Genomic DNA, 21,202 nt, shown 5'->3' with positions numbered 1-21,202 from the left:
CCAGCTATAAGAGTCCTAGGCGGTGGCTGACTAAGTCAAGAATGGCTACAAGTTGATGGCTGGAGATGAGCTGTTAAGAGAAGTCCAGACTATCTGAGGCAGTGGGGAAGACAATTGTTGCTGAACCATGATAGTGGACACTATAAAAGGGATAGAAATCATTCTCGTAAGAGTGTGAGGAGCATCAAAATGCACTCCACATCATGTAGCTCCTACACCACATCTCCACCAAACTATTTTATTAAGCTAGATAAAATTTATTTGTCTCATAAATCTTGCATATGTTCCTCAATATATCCTACCCTTGTTCATTCCTACATTAACTCTATCGTACACATGTATACTTGCACACACATTACTAACCAAAAACTATCATTGATATCAAAACCATGCTTCCGCACTTATTGAAATTTTCAACATTTACATACCTGGAGGAGCATAACCAATGGTTTATTGAAATTTCCAACATTTACATACCTGGAGGAGCATAACCAATGGTTCCTTGAAGTCTAACTGAGCTTGCTTGACTCGTGGGCAAATCACCAGTGGCGTTAGCGAATATCCTAGCTAAGCCAAAGTCGCCGACATGTCCATTCATTTGGGCATCCAAAAGAACGTTGCTTGGCTTGAGGTCACAATGGATCACTGCCATTTGGCACTGATGATGGAGATAATCCACTGCGCAAGCGACATCACAAGCAATGTTCAGTCTTTGAACAAAACCAAACCCGTGCCTTGGCGCCCCATTTGATGTAAGGTTTGGATGCAACCACTCCTCCAAGCTACCATTTTCCATGAACTCGTAGACTAGAGCCTTAAACTCATTGCCTCGAAAATCGACACTGGAACAAGCTGTTAGAATCTTAACAAGATTCCGATGCCTAATGTTTTTCAGGACTTCACATTCTGCCACGAAACTTTTAGATGCTCCTCGTTGCTTCAGGTCGAAAACCTTGACAGCCACTATTTTGTTTTCATCTGCTAGGGTCCCTTTATACACGAAGCCAAAACCACCCATTCCGATCAAATTGTTAGAGCTGAACCCATCTGTTGCTTTGACTATGTCTGCATGAGAAATTTGCTGAAATCCCCCTATTGATGGAGTCTCTAGAGAGGCCTCACTTTTTTTCCTCAGCCAATAAAATGTCATCAGCAGCAACAAAAGAATCAGTACCACTACCATCCCACATGTGACTGCAATGATAACATAACGAGAGGTAGATGATCCGTGTTTTCCTTTGCTCGTCAAACAACTTCGCAAATCTAGGATCGGCATACCGCCACAGAGCTTATCGTTTCCTTCGAGCGAAGTCACACTCGTGTTCTGGAACACCCCTTCGCTCGGTACCTCACCCTCGAAGTTGTTGAAAGATAGATTCAGGTACTGCACTTGAAATTTCTCCAAGAACGTCGGAACAGGGCCCAAGAAATTATTACTCGATAGATCTATGTACTCAAGACCATTCAAAGAACTCAAGAATGAAGAGATATTCCCTTCAAATAGATTATTTTGCATGTGAAGCTCCACCAAGCTAGTGCATTGACCGAGGCTACTAGGGATTTTTCCTGATAGTTTGTTGCCACTCATGCCTAATGCGGTTAAGCTTCTCAATGTACCGATTTCTTTCGGTAAGGAACCCCTCAATTGGTTTTCGGATAGATCAAAAAGGATAGATAGGGAAGAGATGGTGAAAGCTTGAGATGGTATGATTCCACTCAGATCATTTTGCGAAATGTCGATCTTTAGCAAGCTTTGGCATTTCCCGATACTCGAAGGAATGCTCCCTTGAAAATTGTTCCCTTTCAAGATGAGTACCAGTAGCTCCGTCAGGTTCCCTATCATGGAAGGGAAATTCCCAGTGAGTTTGTTCATCTCAGCCCCTAACTCCTTCAGCTTGATGAGATTTCCGATGCCATCAGGAATGCTGCCTGTGAACTCGTTATAGCCCATTTGCAACCGTTCTAGGCCTCGCAAGTTCTCAATGCTTGAAGGGATATTTCCAGACAATCGATTGCCATTGATCCACATGATACTCAACTGGGAGGATAAGTTGCCTATGGATTTAGGCAAAGTACCTCCGAAATTGTTGCCGTTGATTGCCAGGACTTCTAGGCTTGTAGAATTGATTGATTCAATGAATTGCAAGTCACCTTGCGCTCCACTACCTAGGTCGTTGCCCGAAATACTGATCCACTGCAGCTGATGTAGCTTTTCCAAAGTAGGCATGTTTCCAAAAAATTTGTTCTTCGGGATTATTAGCTTCATTAAGTTAGTGGCATTTGATATGGAAGCAGGAATGGGCCCAGTAAATTGATTCATCGTGACACTGAGAGTAACAAGATTAGGAAGAGTGACACCTAAATTTGGAGAAAGACTCCCTTCAAGTTGGTTTTTGGTCAAATCAATGGTGACAAGAGAAGATATGTTGAAGATGGAGGAAGGTGAGAGTGCTAGTATGAACAAAATAAAGAAGTTAGGGAAGAGAATAAGAACACGAGATTTATAGTGGTTCGGCTTAATCCAAGCCTACGTCCACTCTCCCACGATAACAGCCTTCTTGGCTGGATTCCACTATGCAATCAACAAGAGATTACAACTCCGAGTGCAAACACTTAGTAGTAGATCACACTATCTCACTAAGTCACTCTCTTGGTATTTCTCTCACGATTACAAACGTTTAAGCTCTCAAGAGACAAGTATATGATCTAAAGTCGCTTAGACTTTGGAATTATAAATTCTACGCTCCGTCTCTTACTTGCTCATCGGTCCATGATCTCCTTAAATACTCCTCCACTTCCAAACTACCGTTGGACAGCATCCCGGAGAATCGTCTTCCAATATACCCATTGGACAGCTCTGTATCTTAGAAGATTTGGTAGCCGTTGAGTGACAAAGGTAAAATCCCAAATTGATTCCGATCGCCCATACAAACGAAATCTTGGTTTCCATAAGTAAAGCTTCTTCGTATAGAAAGATCTTGTCTTCAATCAAATCAATCTTGATGTGGAATCCAAACCAGATCACTAGCCGTTGTATGATTGGGCTTGAGTTACGATTCATCGAATCTGGATGTAAAGTCTGAGTCTTGAGACTTTACGATATGAGTCTTGAGACTTTACAACCTGGGTCTTTAGACTTTAAGGTCTGTACCCAGTTCAGCTTCAGCATAGAGTCTATCTTCTGGTTCAGCTTCAGCATAGAGTCTGTCTTCTGGTTCATCATTCACGTTCAATCTGGAATTAGTCAGAGTTGACAGACTTCTAAGGTAGAACAGACTTTGATACTAAAGTCTGGCGGTCTTCAGACTTTGAGTCTCGAGTCTGGCAGTCTTCAGACTTTGAGTCTCGAGTCTGGCAGTCTTCAGACTTTGAGTCTTGAGTCTGGCAGTCTTCAGACTTTGATAATATCCTTTACATGTTCTATTATCTGCATGGTCTATTACTCAACCATCAAACATGTTAGTAGCCTTTGATTTATTTTGTCATCTTCAAAACATCATAAGGGATTTCCTAACAATCTCCCCTTTTTGATGATGACAAAACAATCTCTGAATATGCAGATTTGTAAACATGCTTTTAAAAATATTAATTTAAATCAAAGGATATCAGAAGATAGCAAATAAATTGAGCATAAGAATATATAGAAAAATAATCGCAGCTCAATATTATGCCATAGATAATATCAACCAATCAGCACATATGCATATTCATAACTTCTCCCCCTTTTTGTCATAATCAAAAAGCGATAATGATGGATTCACGTAGAAAATATGACATATAATTTCCAAAAAGATCAGCTTTTATAAAGTAAATCGAATATTGAAGATATGCAATATAGCTCACTTCAATCATATCAGCAAATATCCAATAAAAATCACGGATGCATCATGAAATTCACGTACCATTTTTGTCATAAAAGATTTGTTAATGACAAAAGGTAATAAGAGATGCACTAACCGGATTTTGTAGAATAAATTCTGACACAATTACCTTTCCTTCCATCCATAATAAGATCACGATCAATCAAAAAGATTTTTCCATAATTGATCAAAGCTCCCCCTCAATTTGTTGCCTTTTGAGGTGATCACGATTCTTTTCCTTTTCTTTTGGATTCGATTTCTCCCCCTTGATTTCCTCATTAGATTCTGAGTCTGGTTCTGAATCGACTCGATTCCGAGTCTCGTCCGAGTTAGACTCAGATTCTGAATGTGCCATCAGCATAGATTTCTTTGCTCATCATCTTCTTTCATGATTCTTTCTGGCCATTATGCTTGTATTGACTTCTTCCACTGAATTTCCTTTCTTTTCTACTCAGCTTTTTGAATTTCTCGACCATAAAGGCAAATTCTTCATCGTCCATGTCATTTTCTGAGTCTGTTTCATCAAAAACAGCATTAGATATTAAAGCAATGGACTTCTTACCTTCGGGATCTTCATCGTTAAGTTGCTCCACTTCATAGGATTGAAGAGTGCCGATCAATTCATCAACGGTGAGTGGCATAATCCTTTGAGTCTCCCGGATTGAGGTCTTGACATGGTTCCAATCTTTTGAGAGACCTCGCAAGAGTTTGTTGACCTTCATTGGGGCAGAAATTTGCTGACCTTGATATGCTAAACCATTTACAATTTCTGTAAAACGGCTAAACATATCTCCAATCGATTCTCCTTGCTTCATCTTGAAGGATTCATATTTGCCGAGCAAGAAGTTTACTTTTGTCTCTTTTACACGATCGGTCCCTTCATATGTAACATGAAGTCTATCCCAAACTTCTTTTGCTGTTTCACATGAAGAGATTCTGTTATATTCAGCAAGAGACAAAGCGCAATATAAAGAATAAATAGCTTTTGCATCAAGCGCTTCTCTTTTGAACAACTCCGTCCGAGACATAGGAGCGGGGGCTTTAGTGTTTTTGTCTTTGCCATTCTTATTTGATGTAGACGCAGCAATGGGGTTGATTCCTCTTTCCACAACATCCCATTGTAAGAGATCTCTGGATCTTAGGAATGCTTTCATTTTGTTCTTCCATACGTCGTATTCCTTTCCATCAAAATATGGTGGCCTTGTGTTGCTTTGCCCTTCCATAAGTCCTAGTGCCAACATACTAGCCATAAAGAATCTTTAGCTCAAAAGTAAAAACACTTTTATAAACCGAGCACTTGGCTCTGATACCAATTGAGAGTGCTAGTATGAACAAAATAAAGAAGTTAGGGAAGAGAATAAGAACACGAGATTTATAGTGGTTCGGCTTAATCCAAGCCTACGTCCACTCTCCCACGATAACAGCCTTCTTGGCTGGATTCCACTATGCAATCAACAAGAGATTACAACTCCGAGTGCAAACACTTAGTAGTAGATCACACTATCTCACTAAGTCACTCTCTTGGTATTTCTCTCACGATTACAAACGTTTAAGCTCTCAAGAGACAAGTATATGATCTAAAGTCGCTTAGACTTTGGAATTATAAATTCTACGCTCCGTCTCTTACTTGCTCATCGGTCCATGATCTCCTTAAATACTCCTCCACTTCCAAACTACCGTTGGACAGCATCCCGGAGAATCGTCTTCCAATATACCCATTGGACAGCTCGTATCTTAGAAGATTTGGTAGCCGTTGAGTGACAAAGGTAAAATCCCAAATTGATTCCGATCGCCCATACAAACGAAATCTTGGTTTCCATAAGTAAAGCTTCTTCGTATAGAAAGATCTTGTCTTCAATCAAATCAATCTTGATGTGGAATCCAAACCAGATCACTAGCCGTTGTATGATTGGGCTTGAGTTACGATTCATCGAACCGGATGTAAAGTCCGAGTCTTGAGACTTTACGATATGAGTCTTGAGACTTTACAACTCGGGTCTTTAGACTTTAAGGTCCAGTACCCCGATTCGGCTTCAAAGATAGAGTCTATCTTTGGTTCAGCTTCAAAGATAGAGTCCGTCTTCCGGTTCATCATTCACGTTCAACTGGAATTAGTCGAGTTGACAGACTTCTAAGGTAGAACAGACTTTGATACTAAAGTCGGCGGTCTTCGACTTTGAGTCTCGAGTCCGGCAAGTCTTCGACTTTGAGTCTCGAGTCCGGGCGATCTTGAGACTTTGAGTCTTGAGTCCGGGCGGTCTTCGACTTTGATAATATCCTTTACATGTTCTATTATCCGCATGGTCTATTACTCAACCATCAAACATGTTAGTAGCCTTTGATTTATTTTGTCATCTTCAAAACATCATAAGGGATTTCCCTAACAGAAGGGAGAGTGCCAAAGAGTCCATTTGAAGCGAGACAAAACTCCTCCAAATTTTGCAAACGGCCCAACGAGGCTGGAACTTTTCCCACAAAGTTATTATATGCCGCCGAGATGACCACCAGAGATGTGAGGTTCCCGAAGAATTCAAGGAAGTTTCCAGAGAGATTGTTTTGATGTATATAAACTCCGGTTAGCTTCGACATAGAAGCAATTGCTAGCGGAACTTCACCAACTAGCTTATTATTGCCCAATCCCAAACCTTCAAGGTTTTTGCAACCTGAGATGTTGGCAGGAATTTGACCAAAGAATGAGTTGTTCACTAGGCCTAAGGCTGTGAATCTAAACAATTTACCTATCTCGAGGGGGATTTCGCCAACGAAATTGTTGTTCATGATGTCTAATCTCTTAAGGAAGCTCAGGTTTCCAATGAAAGAAGATAGCGAGCCTGCGAGTTTCAAAGACGGAAGTATCAAACAAGTTATCCTCGAATGCCGACGGCCACACATGATCCCGTGCCACTGGCAGAAATGGACAGAATCGTTCCATGTGCTGAAAACCCCAAACGGATCGTCGAATATCTTATCCTTGAACTGGAGCAATGCATCTCGGTCAGTTATGTTGGTTCTAGGAATCAAGAGTGCTCTACGATAGGGCATTGGCACCACCAATGTAACGAAAGAAAGTAGACAAAGAGAAGTGACTGATAAGGACAAGAAAGAACTCATGCTTGCAAGTTTTTTGGCCCCTCACACTCTGAACAGTGTCTAGTAAGAAATGGACAGGGTTTTCAACCACAAGCCCCAACTACTAGATGTTCATTAGAAACATGGTCATCCCACTCGAAATCCTATTCTTGGCATGATGCGGAAGACTCATATAGCAAATGAGTCTTAGTCCTTTGCTTTACGAGTCTTTAGCAGAAGACTCATAAAGCATATGAGTCTTACGCAAAAGACTCATAAAGCACATTATATGAGTCTTAGTCTTTTGCTTTGCCTTACGAGTCTTTAGCAGAAGACTCATAAAGCACATTATATGAGTCTTAGTCTTTTGCTTTTCCTAAGTCTTCTAAGGAAGACTCATAAAGCATATGAGTCTCAATCCTTTGCTTCATGAGTCTTCCACATCATGCCAATAGTGGGATTGCAAGTGGGGGGGCTATGTTTCAATCCTCTAATAAGTGTGTGATGACCATGTTGGGCCTAAATGTACGCAATAGTCTAAAAGCACCACTCACCTGAAAATGCGCAACCCTAACAACGAGTAACTAAAAGAGCCAATGATCTTGTAATCCTATCAAGTAAACAAGAATCGACGTTAAAATCATGTAAAATACTACAACAATTAAAAATCGGCTAAACGTCGCCTAAACACTAACAAAAAGACTCATCTGCGCTTACAAATTGCTCTCTTGAAGCAATTACACAAACCTAAACGCAACACAAAACTCGGCCTCGAAACCCTAGAATTTTGCTCCAATTAAACCATTGCACCAAAACAACTCACATCAAAACTCAGGGCTCCACGACACCAAAAACCACCATTCCGATGAAGTCCCAAAGCTCCACAACTCAAAAAATGGGTTACATGGCTCAAATTTCCCTATATTCCGAATTAAAGCACTAAATTTGAAATCTACTCCGATTAGACGAATGAGGGGTGCTAGCAATTATTGGACATTGCAATACGTAATTGCGTTAGGCTCAGCGAGGTGTCTGTAAATTGTATGTACAAAACTTTCTCTTTTCTCTGTCTTCTTGTTCTTCTTTCCCTTTCGGTTCTTTTTCCTTCTTTTCCCGAGCGTCCACTTCCTCCTTTTACTTTCTTTCGTTGACCTTTCAAACTTTTTTTTCTTTTATGTTTTAAAAGTGGGTCTTACCACCTTATTTTTTTGACCTAGTCAAAATCTCAGATAGTACCATATAAATCTTAGTCCTTTACTTTGCGAGTCTTCTACGGTAAACTCAAAAGCATATGAGTCTTACTCCTTTGCTTTACAAGTCTTCTATTCATCATGCCAAGAGTAGGATTACGAATGGGATGACCATGTTTTAGTCCTTTGGTAAGCGTGTGATGACCATATTGAGCGTCTTAAAAGTCGCAATGAACCGTAGGAGAGGGCACTTGAAGTGCATGTAATTTTTCTATTGCTCTGATTCACGAATCTTTCAAAATCCCTTGGCCCAAAAGCAATCCCGATAGCAAGTCTTGGGCACCAAAAGCAATGGTTAGTAATAAGAAAAAAAATTAAGGATTAATATCATGAAAAGCCTCAAACTTTAAATTAATCTTTTTAATAATCAAAAATCCCAGATCGATATATTTGTGATAAATTTATCATCTGTTAAATTAGATTAATATTAGGAAAATTCATAAACCGGTACACGTGTGACAAACGGAGGGTAAATATGGTACTCCCATCAACTGCCACGTGTCTTCATATTCAACAACTTGACGATAAAATTTAATGAAAACAAGCGAATAGCAAATTTATCACAAATATATCAATTTGGGCTCATCATAGTCAAAAGATTAGTTTGGAATAAATTTACGATAAGCGTACCTATTTAATGTTTTTCTGGTATTTAACCTAAAAACTAATAGAAATCAATCAAAATAGTGATAGCCCACATATTGCATCAGGACTCGCCCGCTCAGCTGGGCCTATTCTCTCCTTAACTGGACCCAAGTTCACTATCACGAGCCCGGCGGGGTTGTACATCTGGTATTTAGCAAAATGTACCAAAAAAGGTGAGCACTTACTCCAACTCGCATCCATCTTCTCCACTGGCCTGGCCAAGGTTTCATATCTTGATCTTCACTCGCTCCTTGGAACTTCGTACTCGGCCTCCATCTTCTCTACCCTCTTTCTCCTTTTCGCTCCCTACTTTCAGAGGGCCCAAGTTCCTCTTCTCTTTACATGTTATGAAGCTTTTCCAGAAGGCACGCCACCGGTTTGATTAAATGCACTTGAGGAAAAAGATTTATCATCAAAGATGATGGTTTATGAAGGGTTCAAGGACATTCTCAAGATCTAGAAGTTTCAGGAGGTTCGTGGGGTGTTCTGTGTTCTACTGCTTCACTGCTGTCTTGAGCTATGCTATACCAACGACACGTGAGTCTTTGCTGTTTTTTTCCAACTCGATTGAATAATTTCCTCCACTACTGTTCAGACTCCGAAGCTAACTCTCATATTTTCGTCGTCATTGTTGCAGTACTAGAGCTAGGTATTCTAGAGGAGACCAGTATTATGAGGCTTACCTGGCCGAAACGGGCTATTGGGTGATTCTGATAAGTCCTTTCAGTGCTGTGATCATGTGGCACTTTCTACCTTGTACTACATTTTCCTTGGTTGTCCATGATTACGACCTATGTCTGATTAATAAATATGGTCATAGTTGTACAAAGCTGCTCTTTGCAATTGCTTCGAAGCATAAGAGTAGGGTCCCATCAAGTTCTGCATCACGTCCAAGCACTTCGAGCACCAAGGAAAAGCACCATATGCATATCATGTTGTAAGTGACTGGCTTCCCATATGTTAATATACTCGTTTGGTTCAGCATTCCTCGTGTTTAGGTTACTCCTGTCATAATGAATGTGCTGTCATTAATGGAGAGTATAATTCAAGAGTGCTCTGTTCTTTTATGGACCACGTTGAAACCACAATGGTTGACTGTTACAATTGAGAGTCGGAATTTTTTGTTCTGTATGTATGGATCAGAAAAAACCAAGCTTTTGGAGATGGAGGAAACAATAATATTCCCTTTCTTTGCTAATTTAAAACAAATGGTTTTCGTTTCTCAGCTTAATCGTCCTTACTTTGTGGGCCTTTGTTTTGTGGCCTGATGGCTTGACTGATGTTGAAGGTGTTAAAAAAAAAAAATATATATATATATATATACAGTTGCCCTCAGGGAAATGCTTTGACATTACTGCGATTATTGAACTGACTCATAAAAAGTCAAAAACTAAGAGGAAAAGAATAATTGCTCATTCATAGATTAGGTGTTCTGTGTCATTTTCTCTTTACCCTAATGGTGCAATGAAACTCTTAGCAACCGTCGTGAAAGACTTGAAACTGAAACTTGACATTACACAATTAAGCTGCTGGCGTATGGCCTGGTTGTGCAGATCAGGATCCTAAGTTGGTTCTGATTCTTTCATCTTCAAAGATAGGATTCTAGTACGAATCAAGGATCTAAGATCCTGAAAAATTGTCTAACTGAAGCTTGTGATGCCAATTAACTTTGTTATACATAATTACCTGCATATGAACCTTTAAAAGAAGGAATGAAGATCAAAGAGGGAGTTCTCATTTGAGAGGTCAAGGTTTTAATTCTAGTATTCACAAATTCCAACTTAAGACACTCTTGCATTTCAAGTGTCGACTTCGCATTGCAGAGTTCATTGCTCCTCATATTTGGTCTCTGTTTTTCTTTGCTGCAGCAATATGTGGCGCACCTTCTCTCCCTTGGACAACTAGATGGATCTGGATAGAGAGAAAATGCTGATACTGAGAGATTTATTTGTTGGACTGTGTAAAGATGGTAATTGCAGGATACAGGGAACATCTTCCTGTTTAGGTTTGTTAAAAATCGTAAAACCAAGAGCCCATGGCTAATTTTTATAATTAATATGCTGTATGGTATTAAGTTTAAAATGAAAAGAGTATGATTTGATCGTGCTGTTCAGGGATTCTATCATTGCTTCTGATCAATTTATGTTGCCCTGTTTTGGATTGGTATTCATTCCGCATTCTGTTCTCTTATTTACTTTCATTGTGCATCCAAAGGTAGTGGATAAATTTCTGTGGTTGTCATCAGTCATTTTTTAGTAGGTTACTGAACTTTGATTTAATCACCAAATGAACCAAACTTTTAGTTTCTTGCAATTGTTGCATTTTGTCCAGAACCCAACTTATTTCCAACAAGACACTGCCGTGTCGCTCATGTGACTTGGCATTATAAAATATGGCCACTTATCAGCCACATCAGTAGTTCATTGGGAAATCGGTTGGATTTCATTTCAGTTGCCTCAATTGAAAAAGGAAAGAAAAACAGAGTTTAAAGATTAGTGTATTGACGTGATTGAATTCAAAATTGAATGATCATCAGAACTTCAACGACCACAAATGGAGTAGAGCTCATTGAAAAAGAGGTATGTGGATATTGTTCGATTTTCTGGTGAAAGCTTCTTATCATCAGGAGCTGCAAGATCGTCTGGAACTGTGCTTTGTGTTCCCCAACTGGAATGGAATGGAAATATAAACGCTGCAAGGCTAACAAATGTGAGGCATAGGAGTTCAATTGATTGAAAGAGTCCTCTCCGCACTTTGTGTTATCCTTCCACACGCTGCTCTGGAAATTGATTTGCTGCTTATGACCTCCTCCAGTTGGAAGAAAGGATGGGGAAAGGATGGGACAGCGACCTTCCCTTGTCGCGTGGCCAACCCAAAACGACTGAGACGCAGGAAAAACACGACCACCGGTTTAGCTTTCTGCAGTGAATAGTTCTAATCCGTCTACTTCTATAGTGATGTATCTCAGGACAATCGCATGTGCCTCGAGTTCATAACAAATCCATAATTCAAGTTTCCGCTTCTAGGGAAAAGGAAAGAATCACCATTAGGCGGTAGAGATGCGGAAACTAACTACTCTACCGAGAGGAAAATTGAAAACGATATATAGACCATAAGTCCCGACCTTTTAAATGAACAGCTACCCTCAAATTTCTCGCGCATTTATTGTGGGGTAACAGCTCTAAATCAACATATCAAAATCCGAAGAAGAGAGAGGCAAATGATCTAAGATCACTTTCAGAGGATTAAATTTAACTACTAAGTTGGAATGAACCTTGAAAAGGTTCCAGCATTCAATTACAGAAGCCATAAAAAGCGTAAAGGAGACCATCGCCTTTGTCTGCTGCCATACCCTACAATAATAGCATTTACTTTGGCTGAACTTTCCGGTCCCCTCCAAAGTAGAATTTCCATTTCGACATAGAAAACAAGCATATGCTCGTGTCTATTTCTTATTTCCCTAGGAACTAAACATGTCTATATTTCGTCATCATCAATGGGCTGATAGTCAGCGTACAAATTGCAGCAGCTAATGCTGCGTGAATGGAGGCAAGTCACCATTATCCTAAATAAGCACCAAGAGACCAAACACAAAAATCATGTCGCCGGTACTTTGTGTTACATATGAAGAACAATTTTCATTTCTTTTCCCCTTGTACTAGAAACCCTTCACCAGCTCTCCATTTCGGTTGAAAGTCGAATCAGCCTGGAGAAGATACAAGGTTAGCATGATTTTTTATGTGGCTAGTGTACAGTAACTTTGACATGACGCTAGACAATGAGAGATGAATTTCACAATCACAGAAATATAAGCATCGAAGCCTTCTTTGCTCTTCAAAATTGAAAACAGTAGGCCTTCGTGAGTGCCAGAGAAAGCTAGGGTAGCCAAAAGATAATCATAATTGCAGTCATTAGATATCAATATAACTTTTGAGATTCTACAAACTCAGCCATGAGGTCCGTGTATGATTAGGCACCATTAGCAATATTGTACTCAATGTAAGTTTAGAGATCAATTACCTCACAACTTTTTCCCTTCACGCTTGAGCATGTGTAAGCACCCATGCTGGAGCTCCTTGAAAGGATATGAGAGCTGTATCTGGGCCTGGTCAAACCATCCTGAACACTACAACCATTTTTTAAAGCAGATTCCAGATTCCCGATACTTTGTAGACCTGGAGGACTATGGAGTGATGCACGAGAAGCGGAAGTAGAGGTCCGCTTTACAGACTCGTTGCTTTGCTCCAAAGTCTCCTCTTTGGGTTGACATACCCGCTCCCTGTGGAAAAGGGCGATTACAGTCGGCAATGCTAAAGCTTTCATCTATCCACAGGCCAAAAGGGAAAAGAACAATCATTGACATTGACAAGTATCTGGAATTCCCACACATTTATTGGATTCACACATGCATGTTCCTTTCACATAATAATTACATAAGAAGCTTGGCATATTGATTTTCAATTAAAATGCAACTAATTGAGCAAACATATGATAGTATCAAAGATCCAATAAGACCAAAACAATGTTAACCTTCAACTGCAATGGACATTATTCATCCTAAAAAGTAATCAAATAATTGATAGTGCCAATGTCTTTGAAATACCAATCATCTGGAATGATAGTGTCAGATATGTTGCATCACCTGGGTAAGGAGGCATGCTTTCTGTGTAGCGGCGTACTTCTTCGAGATTTACCAGAGTGCTCCTCAAGTTCAGCGAATTGTTGCCTGAATTGATCAACTCCACTGTGTTTCACAGAACATTTGCATACATCAGTGACCATTTCACTTCTCTCGCCACATAACAATTATCAATTCCACTGTTCTTTTTACATGACACATAACCATGCTCAAACACCACTGCAGTGGCTCTAGTAAACAAACCCACCCCCTTTTTTTTCTTTTTCTTCCTCCCTCCATGAAAGCATGACCCCAAGAGATACAAGACTTCACATAAAGCAATAGAAAAAATCGGATTAGCAAATTATAGTTTTTAACATGAGCATATCTGCATTACAACTGCATTCTGTAGGGACCAGTTACTGGATTCAACCATTTCACGATCTCCAATTTTAGTCGCAGGAAAAAGCAGGGGATAAATAGTGAGACAGTTTGATATTATTGTCCAGGCTTAATTCACAAGAAGCGTATATATTGAATTCATGGAAACTGAGGGACAATATCTGTTGCAACCTTGACTCCTATGATGTTGGACTGATGGTACCCAGTCCATACAAGAACTACTCCTTGACAAGGCAGACATATTGAAAAATAATATATAATTTTTCACCTTTGCCCACTTCAAAACTCCAAAGAGAAGCACATTTTTCACACAATTTATGGCTGCCTATAACTTTTGCAAGCACATAGAAAGATTTTTTCAACATGAACGCATAACACGGAGCGTGCAACTTCAAATTATGATGCTTTTGAGATTGGAAGTACTGCGATCTAATTCTCAGTCTGACTGAAATTTGATCCTCATCATCACAGCCTTGATACATAAAGTCAATTTTTATTTCTATCCATTTCTCCTTGTCCAATCACAACTAAAAGATATTTTCACCTCACCTTGGATACATGAAATGTATTTGCTCAGCCCCTTGAAGGTACTCCTTCAACATCTGTGGATGATACTCCAAAATCTGTAGTCCTTTCAGCATAGTTTAAAATTAGATATTTGATATAAATAAAATCTTAAGGACATCAATACCTTTAAAAGTTAAATGAGCACAACCAACAGTCATACCTCTCGGTAGATCAGCTCCCTCACATCATCTTTTGTCAGTTTTCTCCGCTCAAACTCAAATTCCAACTTTGGAATGTGTTTCGTCGACGGCTCACAGTCAAGATTGGCCAACCCTTGAAAGTACGGATCAGCTAAAGCCTGTACACGAAACAACCATTTTAAGAAAAGAATTCTAATTTTAAAAAACCCACAATCCAAAAACTTTGCTCTTAATTGGGCTATTCTCACCTCTTCAGCAGAAATGCGATCTTCAGGATCAAAAGCAAGCAAACGTTCTAGCAGACGCAAAGCCAATGGATCTGAATCAGGAAATTTTTGTGAAAAGGGAACTGGAGGCTTCTTCTTCAAACTAGTTAAATATCTTCTAGCTTTTTCGTTCCGTATCTGCAGATTGACAGAGAGACACATCACTGTAACCAGGACTGCAGAAACCACAAAAGAGCTCTCCTGATCTCCTCTGACAGTTAAATAAAAAGAAAATAAGAGAATGCAACAGGAGAAACAAACCCTAGCAATCGATTCATAAGAAGGGGTGCCAAGCAAATCAGTAATGAGATCCAATTGATGTACGACATTCTTCCCAGGAAACAAAGGTTTGCCTGTGAGCATTTCAGCAAATATACATCCTATGCTCCAGATGTCAACAGCAGGGGTGTACTGCAACAAGTCATTATATAAAACGAAAAATGAATGTAAACCTCAAGTTATCTCACAATGGAACTACAAGCTTAACATATTGACAGCAACCCTCCAAGTTGAGGTTTAGGTCCATGAACCGTAATCAAACAAGTGAAGTGCCCTCACCTCAACATTGACAAGAATCGCACAAATCAGGACAGTTAATGTGAGAAAAATGCATAGACAGCATGAGCTAGCCATACCAACTTTATGGCAATGACAAGCTTTGACATATCATGCTTCAAACAGTGGCAAACCTTGATAAACTCCAATCAACAATACCATTTACAAGCTAACAATAGAAACAGTTTCTTTTCTAAATCCACCAGTTAGCCTGACGAGTAATACCAAACAAAAGCAATACAATCGTGAAATGAACTTGAAATTATTGCTTATCACCCCCAACAAAAGGAATCCTTGGACTATACAAATAAGCAGCTTCGTGTAACCAAATATGCATAGTTCAGCACAATTCAGCTCATCAAGACAAGAGCAGTCAAACTTACAACAAAATCGTATAGGTAACTTTTAAGTTGCTGAAGAAATATCAGTGCCCAAAAAAGTGTGCCTTCAGTATTAAGTTACAACTAATTACTGAGTCATAATTAGCACCTGAAATTTAGCTGGCACGGTGCCCGCTTAAAACCTCATAACCAACATCAGGATCAAACCAAAATTTTGCGAAAAGTGCAGTTTCAAAGAAATTTGCTAAATTTCTGCCAAAATCAGGCCAAGCCTAGAGTCTCAATCTCTAAGGAAGGTCCCACTCCAGATTCTTAGCCTCTAGGTATAAGAAAAGCATCTTCGGACATGTTTGGTCCCAATTGAATGGCCAACACACCAAAAGTTAAAAGAGTTTGAAAAATCAACCTCTACGAGCAAGATTTGTAGATCTTCAGAACAGCAACAGGGTTTAGTTCCTTCTCGTGCAGTTGGTCTAATGAAAACATAGCACCTGCATATGCAATCTCTGATGCATAAAGAGTACTGTGCAATACTCACGGCTGGTTGGGCAATGTCAAACCACGATATGTGGCTGTTTGCTAAAAGCAACTCTTCTTTAGGATATAAACTAATTTTGCAATATCAAATGGTGAAAACTCGTTGATAAGAGCATAATGCCATTATGTTGCTTGTTTGTCAACAAACCAAAACACTCAATGTCGATGGATCATGAGAAGCACGCATTGAAGGATTGAATTCTACAGCCATCCCCTTCTAGACCGGTACATAATTGCTTAATCAAGATTGCACTAATAAATGTGAAAATATCTGTGTAATGTCGAGTATGATGCATGGAATAAGCATTATGCAGTGAAAGAACTTCCCCTTTTTCAGACTGAAAGGGAAACCATCTAAGGAACTCAAATAGATGGAAAACCAAAGTGAATTCGCAGCATAAGAAAACAAAATGTGATGTCTGAAAAAAATTGCATGTGATAGCAAATAACAATAGTGACTAGATTCTATAGGACTGCAAATTACTTACCTTCGAGTAAAAACAGCCACACAGTTCAGGAGCACGGTACCATCGAGTTGCCACATAATCCTTTAAAAATAACTACGATTAGCAATCAACTACTTATGAAAAATCTGTGCCTCAATTAATTACTGAGTCTTAAACAATGTTGGATCAACAGAAGCACTTTTATCAAAAAGTTGCCCCCCATTTAAAATAAATCTTTCTTGATATGTGGCAGCAGGAACTGAAACCATATCTAAAATACACCTACTCCCAAAAACCATATCCAATAGGCGGAAAAGATTGAATTTTCAGTTCACCTCAGCTTAAGCCATGTCCACACCTCAAGTCTACCAAGTATTTAGACAACCCCTAATAGCTGGCAAAGCGTTATCCAACATATCCTTCTAAAACTAAATGAGCAAATCGCCAGTAGTCAGCTTAGACATGCAATAGAATTGATGTTTAAATGCTATTTGGGAATACATTGACGGTACTATTTCTCGACGGCGCAATTTCTAACTTTCGAAAGATAACAGAAGATACTCCAAACTTTTTATTTGCAATTTACAAAAAACCTACATACATTCATACAATGTTCACAATAGATCCTTTCGGGTACATGAACTACCATGAGGTTATCAGATTAATTCCTACTTATGTCATGTTATCAGCGATCGAACCAAGTTAATACTAATAAATTCTCAATTATGTAGGCTCTGGTTCGTAATCCATGTTCATTCATTAGATCATTTCACTGGAAACCTGTATCATCTCCCCACATCACCAATTTTATGATTAAACAAAAAATCATTTAGGCACATACAGTCCAAAAAATAGCAGTTGGTGTATCACTAAATGAAGCACGAGCAAGCCCAAAATCACAAATCTTCAGCTTGCAGTCTGCATTAGCAAGTATGTTTTTTGGCTTCAGATCCCGATGGAAGACATTGGCTGCAAAGCAAACGAATACATTAGAGCAATTATATAAACAGAGAACAGTTTAGGAAAAGAAGTCAAGAAAAAATTTGAACAAAGTCAATGCAAAAAAGAAGATAAAAAATGGTCCATCATCAAAAAGTGGGTTCCAACCTGAATGTATATACTTCAGGGCTCGGAGAAGCTGGTACAAGAAAAACTGATGGTGGCCAGGACTGAGATCATCATTGTACTTAATTACTTGGTGAAGATCAGACTCCATCAGTTCAAAGACGACATATATGTCCTTAAATTCTCTTGGGCATGGAGGAAGCATTATATGCTTTATTTCTACTATATCAGGATGTTTGAGCAGCCTGAGCAGCTTAATTTCTCTAAGAATGCGTATAGCATCAGAAACATGCTCCAAAACATTATTGATCTTCTTGATAGCTACCCTTTCTCCAGAATGAGTGTCAATTGCTGATGCAACAATGCCATAACTTCCCTTGCCAATTACTTCCTGAATTTCATACTGACTTGCCTCACCGTATTCCGTGAAGAATTCTTTGTCCGGCATTATCTGAGTCAAATCAGATTATTAGGACCCCAGATGACAAAGGATTGAACTCACAGATGAAAGATTAAAGAAAAAAAGACAGATAAATGATTATTTGATGGTAGAAATATAATAGGTTCCAAGTGCCAAGACAGTGTACTGATCATCTTGGTGATAGATCTCATGTTGGTAGTCTGTGCTTTCCAACGGGACTCCTAGGCCTTTTGCTTAGTCATGTCATGCGCATTGGACTTATGGAGTTGATTGTAATTATGACTGGCATCCAGAAAACATCGACAACACGAGAAAAGTACACCATTTATCCTCATTTTTTAAGGATATTGTCACTTCTTTTATTTCTAAATAAATTTTCTCAAACAAATACAGCATGAGCCAGAAATTCCCTTTTCTAAACCTTTCAGTCATCACTTTTAATTGACTGCATAAACTACCAAATCTAGTCCACCGGTGCAGGTCCCAACCAGAAAATAAAGAGTAATTGAAGCTCTAAGGTTAATCTTGGTATGAAAAGGAGCCTCAAAGTGAGTGCTACATAGGACCACATTGAATTGGATAGAAATAGAAAGAGTATCACACCTCTTCTGTTAGCTGTAAAAAGAAGCGACGCAGCATTGATATGAATTCGATCTTTCCATTCACATGTTCAAAAGGTAAGGAATGGACAGAGCATGAATCTGTGAACATGAACCTAGCATAGATCCTGGAAAAGGGAGGTCATGACAGGAATTCAACAAGGAAGGTAGAACCAGCATAGGCACTACAGCATTGTCTGGTAGAGTTTCACTATGGAGAAATACATCTAACAAGTTTAAGCATGCACCAATTCAGGACACTATAACTCGGTAATACACTTCCTTTGTTTTAGCCAAAAGCTCAGTAGCACACCTTGCAAGTTAGGAATTAACTCCTTAATGATCCGTACCTATCAAGTAGCAGCACCACAACAAAATTGTATACAGTCTATAACACGAACCTAACATCTGAAACACCAAAATCATGATCGAATGAGTAAATGCCAAATAAGGATGGCTCTAGACTCACACATTTGCCTCCTTATAGATCAACGAGTAGACATTACTTACTTCTGCACATACCGTCAAATGCCACAAGACTCAGAGCTGTTCTTGGATGCTAAAACATTACCAATTCATTCCACACTCTTTAAAGTTCAAATTTACAGAACAAATAGATAGCAGGGACGACAAAATTATATGACAACCATGAAAACCCAGAAGCTAGGGCGTTGAAGAAAGGGTTGAAGCCAAGTACCCCCAAAACCGAAGAAATGAACAAGAACAGAGACAAGACATAACCCGAAAAAAATTTAAAAAAAAAAAAACACCTTTCTTGTTCTTTCCGGGCCTTAGCAATTCGATCCAGGAGGTGAACTATCTGGGTAGTCACAAAACCTCTCGACAATCTCCAAACCTAACGGATAGATACCAACCCGGACGATGAAATGCTTCAACGCCACGGCTATCTCGAAATTCGCTTATATTTGTTCAAAGTGAAGCTACTAGAAACGTGTTTAAATACAGGGAAAAATGACGCTGGCGAGAGCCGAACGATTCTGCGGTGATCAAATCGCGCGTGTCAGAAATATCCAAAAATCGTGGGTGGACTGAACTGTCTTCGTCATCAACGAATCAACCACAACAACACCAGCACCAACTACAATTAGCTCATCTTATCTCCAGTTCTCCCGCACATATAAAAATAACCCCGAAAATAGATAAATGGGCAGACAAACGACGCCCACCCAACAAAGACAGCTGTAGCTTCCGAGCAAGTCGTACCAAAAACTCCCTCTTTCTTTAAAATAAAAAGTCGTACAAATTCGACGCAGCGATTTTTATAATAGGAGTTTCCAGAATTGAAAAAAATAATCGTGCTCCAGAAAAAAAGATAAGGGTGGTGGGGGAGAGAGAGGCAGAAGGTAGAGGACAAGAGATTGAATGCGCATAAAAAATCGGACCTTATCTTATCGAATACACAACCCAAGAAAATGGGGGAGCGAATATGGGTGGAGGGGAAAGGGCGGGGCCTCTGATTCCAGATCTTATCCTCGCTGCAGGTCGCGCGCCAACCACCCACCCTCGTCTTCCTCCCTCTTCTTCTCCTCCTTCGCGACGCAGCCCTCTTTTGGAGCTGAATCCGATCTGAACTGGGGGAAAAAAAAAACCCAACTTCAGCTGAAAACCCTAAGCTTTTTTCTCCCCCTCCCTTCCCTTCTGCGAAGGCAGCAGCGGTCTGGAGCCGCCTGGCGACGAAGAGAACGGTCAAACGACGTCGTCGGGCGACTCCTGGAGCCGAGTTGGGGACAGCCAAGTCGTAAAGGAAGGAACTTTCCCCCGCTACTTGGACGAATTCGAGGAGAGAGAGAGAGAGAGAGAGAGAGAGAGGGTGATCGGAAGCGGAAATGGTGGGGGCCCCTATATCTCAGCAGAGGCTTGAGAATCCACCTACCCCAGTTAAGGCAAAGGCAAGTAAATAAAAATCAGGGGGAGATGAACAGAGACTCCACGATTTACGCGGAGAACCGACACAGTGCTCTTTCTGAAATATGTAATTAACCTTTTATGGAGAAAACGTAATTGTATTCCTAAAACCTAGCACGAGGGTAAAGTTGAATTTTAAAATTTTCAAAAAATATAATTAAGTCTTCAAATCTATTAAATTGAGACAAGATCTAATTGGATCTATCTAATAATTTTTAAAATTTGATTAGACTTTTTACGAGTTTTAGAGATTGATTTCATTTTCGCGATAAATTTGAAAACTTTTAATGCACTTAACATAATTTTTAATTAACTAAACAAAAAATAAGTTTATAAAGTTTTAATGCTATCATTATTTTTGTAATCATATGGTAATTAAAACTTTTTATCATACGTGGTTGGTAACAAAATCTTTTGCTACCTTATGGAACATGTACTTTTGATTTTGATGTAATTGTCACGGCCCGAAAGAAATCATGTCCAAGAGGTTTCTCG

At 39.5% G+C, this 21,202-nt stretch overlaps 1 protein-coding gene and 1 non-coding gene across 3 annotated transcripts in view; one reads left to right on the top strand and one right to left on the bottom strand.

Annotated features, from left to right (window-relative positions):
- The window catches only part of LOC108957762, a 36,954-nt gene extending 25,960 nt beyond the window's left edge, over positions 1-10,994 (top strand). The window contains exon 5 of the transcript XR_005548733.1: positions 10,693-10,994. This is a non-coding gene — a transcript (uncharacterized LOC108957762). The remainder of the gene's footprint in view (positions 1-10,692) is intronic.
- A 1,000-nt stretch (positions 10,995-11,994) lies between these two features.
- LOC104433198 (mitogen-activated protein kinase 9) lies at positions 11,995-20,616 on the bottom strand. 2 transcript variants are annotated; one of them, XM_010045875.3, is made up of 11 exons: positions 20,185-20,616; positions 17,804-18,212; positions 17,538-17,665; positions 16,739-16,798; positions 15,079-15,228; positions 14,800-14,955; positions 14,572-14,709; positions 14,394-14,467; positions 13,467-13,568; positions 12,845-13,103; positions 11,995-12,530 (listed from the first exon to the last, which is right to left on the bottom strand). In XM_010045875.3, exons 2-11 carry the CDS (start codon positions 18,207-18,209, stop codon positions 12,483-12,485), a joined length of 1,521 nt encoding a protein of 506 aa, XP_010044177.2. In that variant the 5' UTR covers positions 18,210-18,212; positions 20,185-20,616; the 3' UTR covers positions 11,995-12,482. The 2 variants fall into 2 exon arrangements, with proteins under 2 accessions (XP_010044177.2, XP_010044178.2); XM_010045876.3 differs by lacking the exon at positions 20,185-20,616 and adding an exon at positions 19,552-20,036.
- Positions 20,617-21,202: the final 586 nt, after the last annotated feature.

The sequence above is a fragment of the Eucalyptus grandis genome, chromosome 2 (assembly GCF_016545825.1).
Source record: "Eucalyptus grandis isolate ANBG69807.140 chromosome 2, ASM1654582v1, whole genome shotgun sequence".
Classification (NCBI taxonomy): domain Eukaryota; kingdom Viridiplantae; phylum Streptophyta; class Magnoliopsida; order Myrtales; family Myrtaceae; genus Eucalyptus; species Eucalyptus grandis.
The sequence above is the reverse complement of the archived record's forward strand: the minus strand, read 5'-3'. Positions and strand labels throughout refer to the sequence as shown.

Coding starts and splice junctions, on each gene's coding strand:
- LOC104433198 (XM_010045875.3), bottom strand. CDS start 18,209: ATGCCGGACAAAGAATTCTTCACGGAATACGGTGAGGCAAGTCAGTAT. Junction 14,956..15,078: donor CTTATGAATCGATTGCTAGG/GTTTGTTTCTCC, acceptor GTCAATCTGCAG/ATACGGAACGAAAAAGCTAG. Junction 14,710..14,799: donor ATCGCATTTCTGCTGAAGAG/GTGAGAATAGCC, acceptor TTTCGTGTACAG/GCTTTAGCTGATCCGTACTT.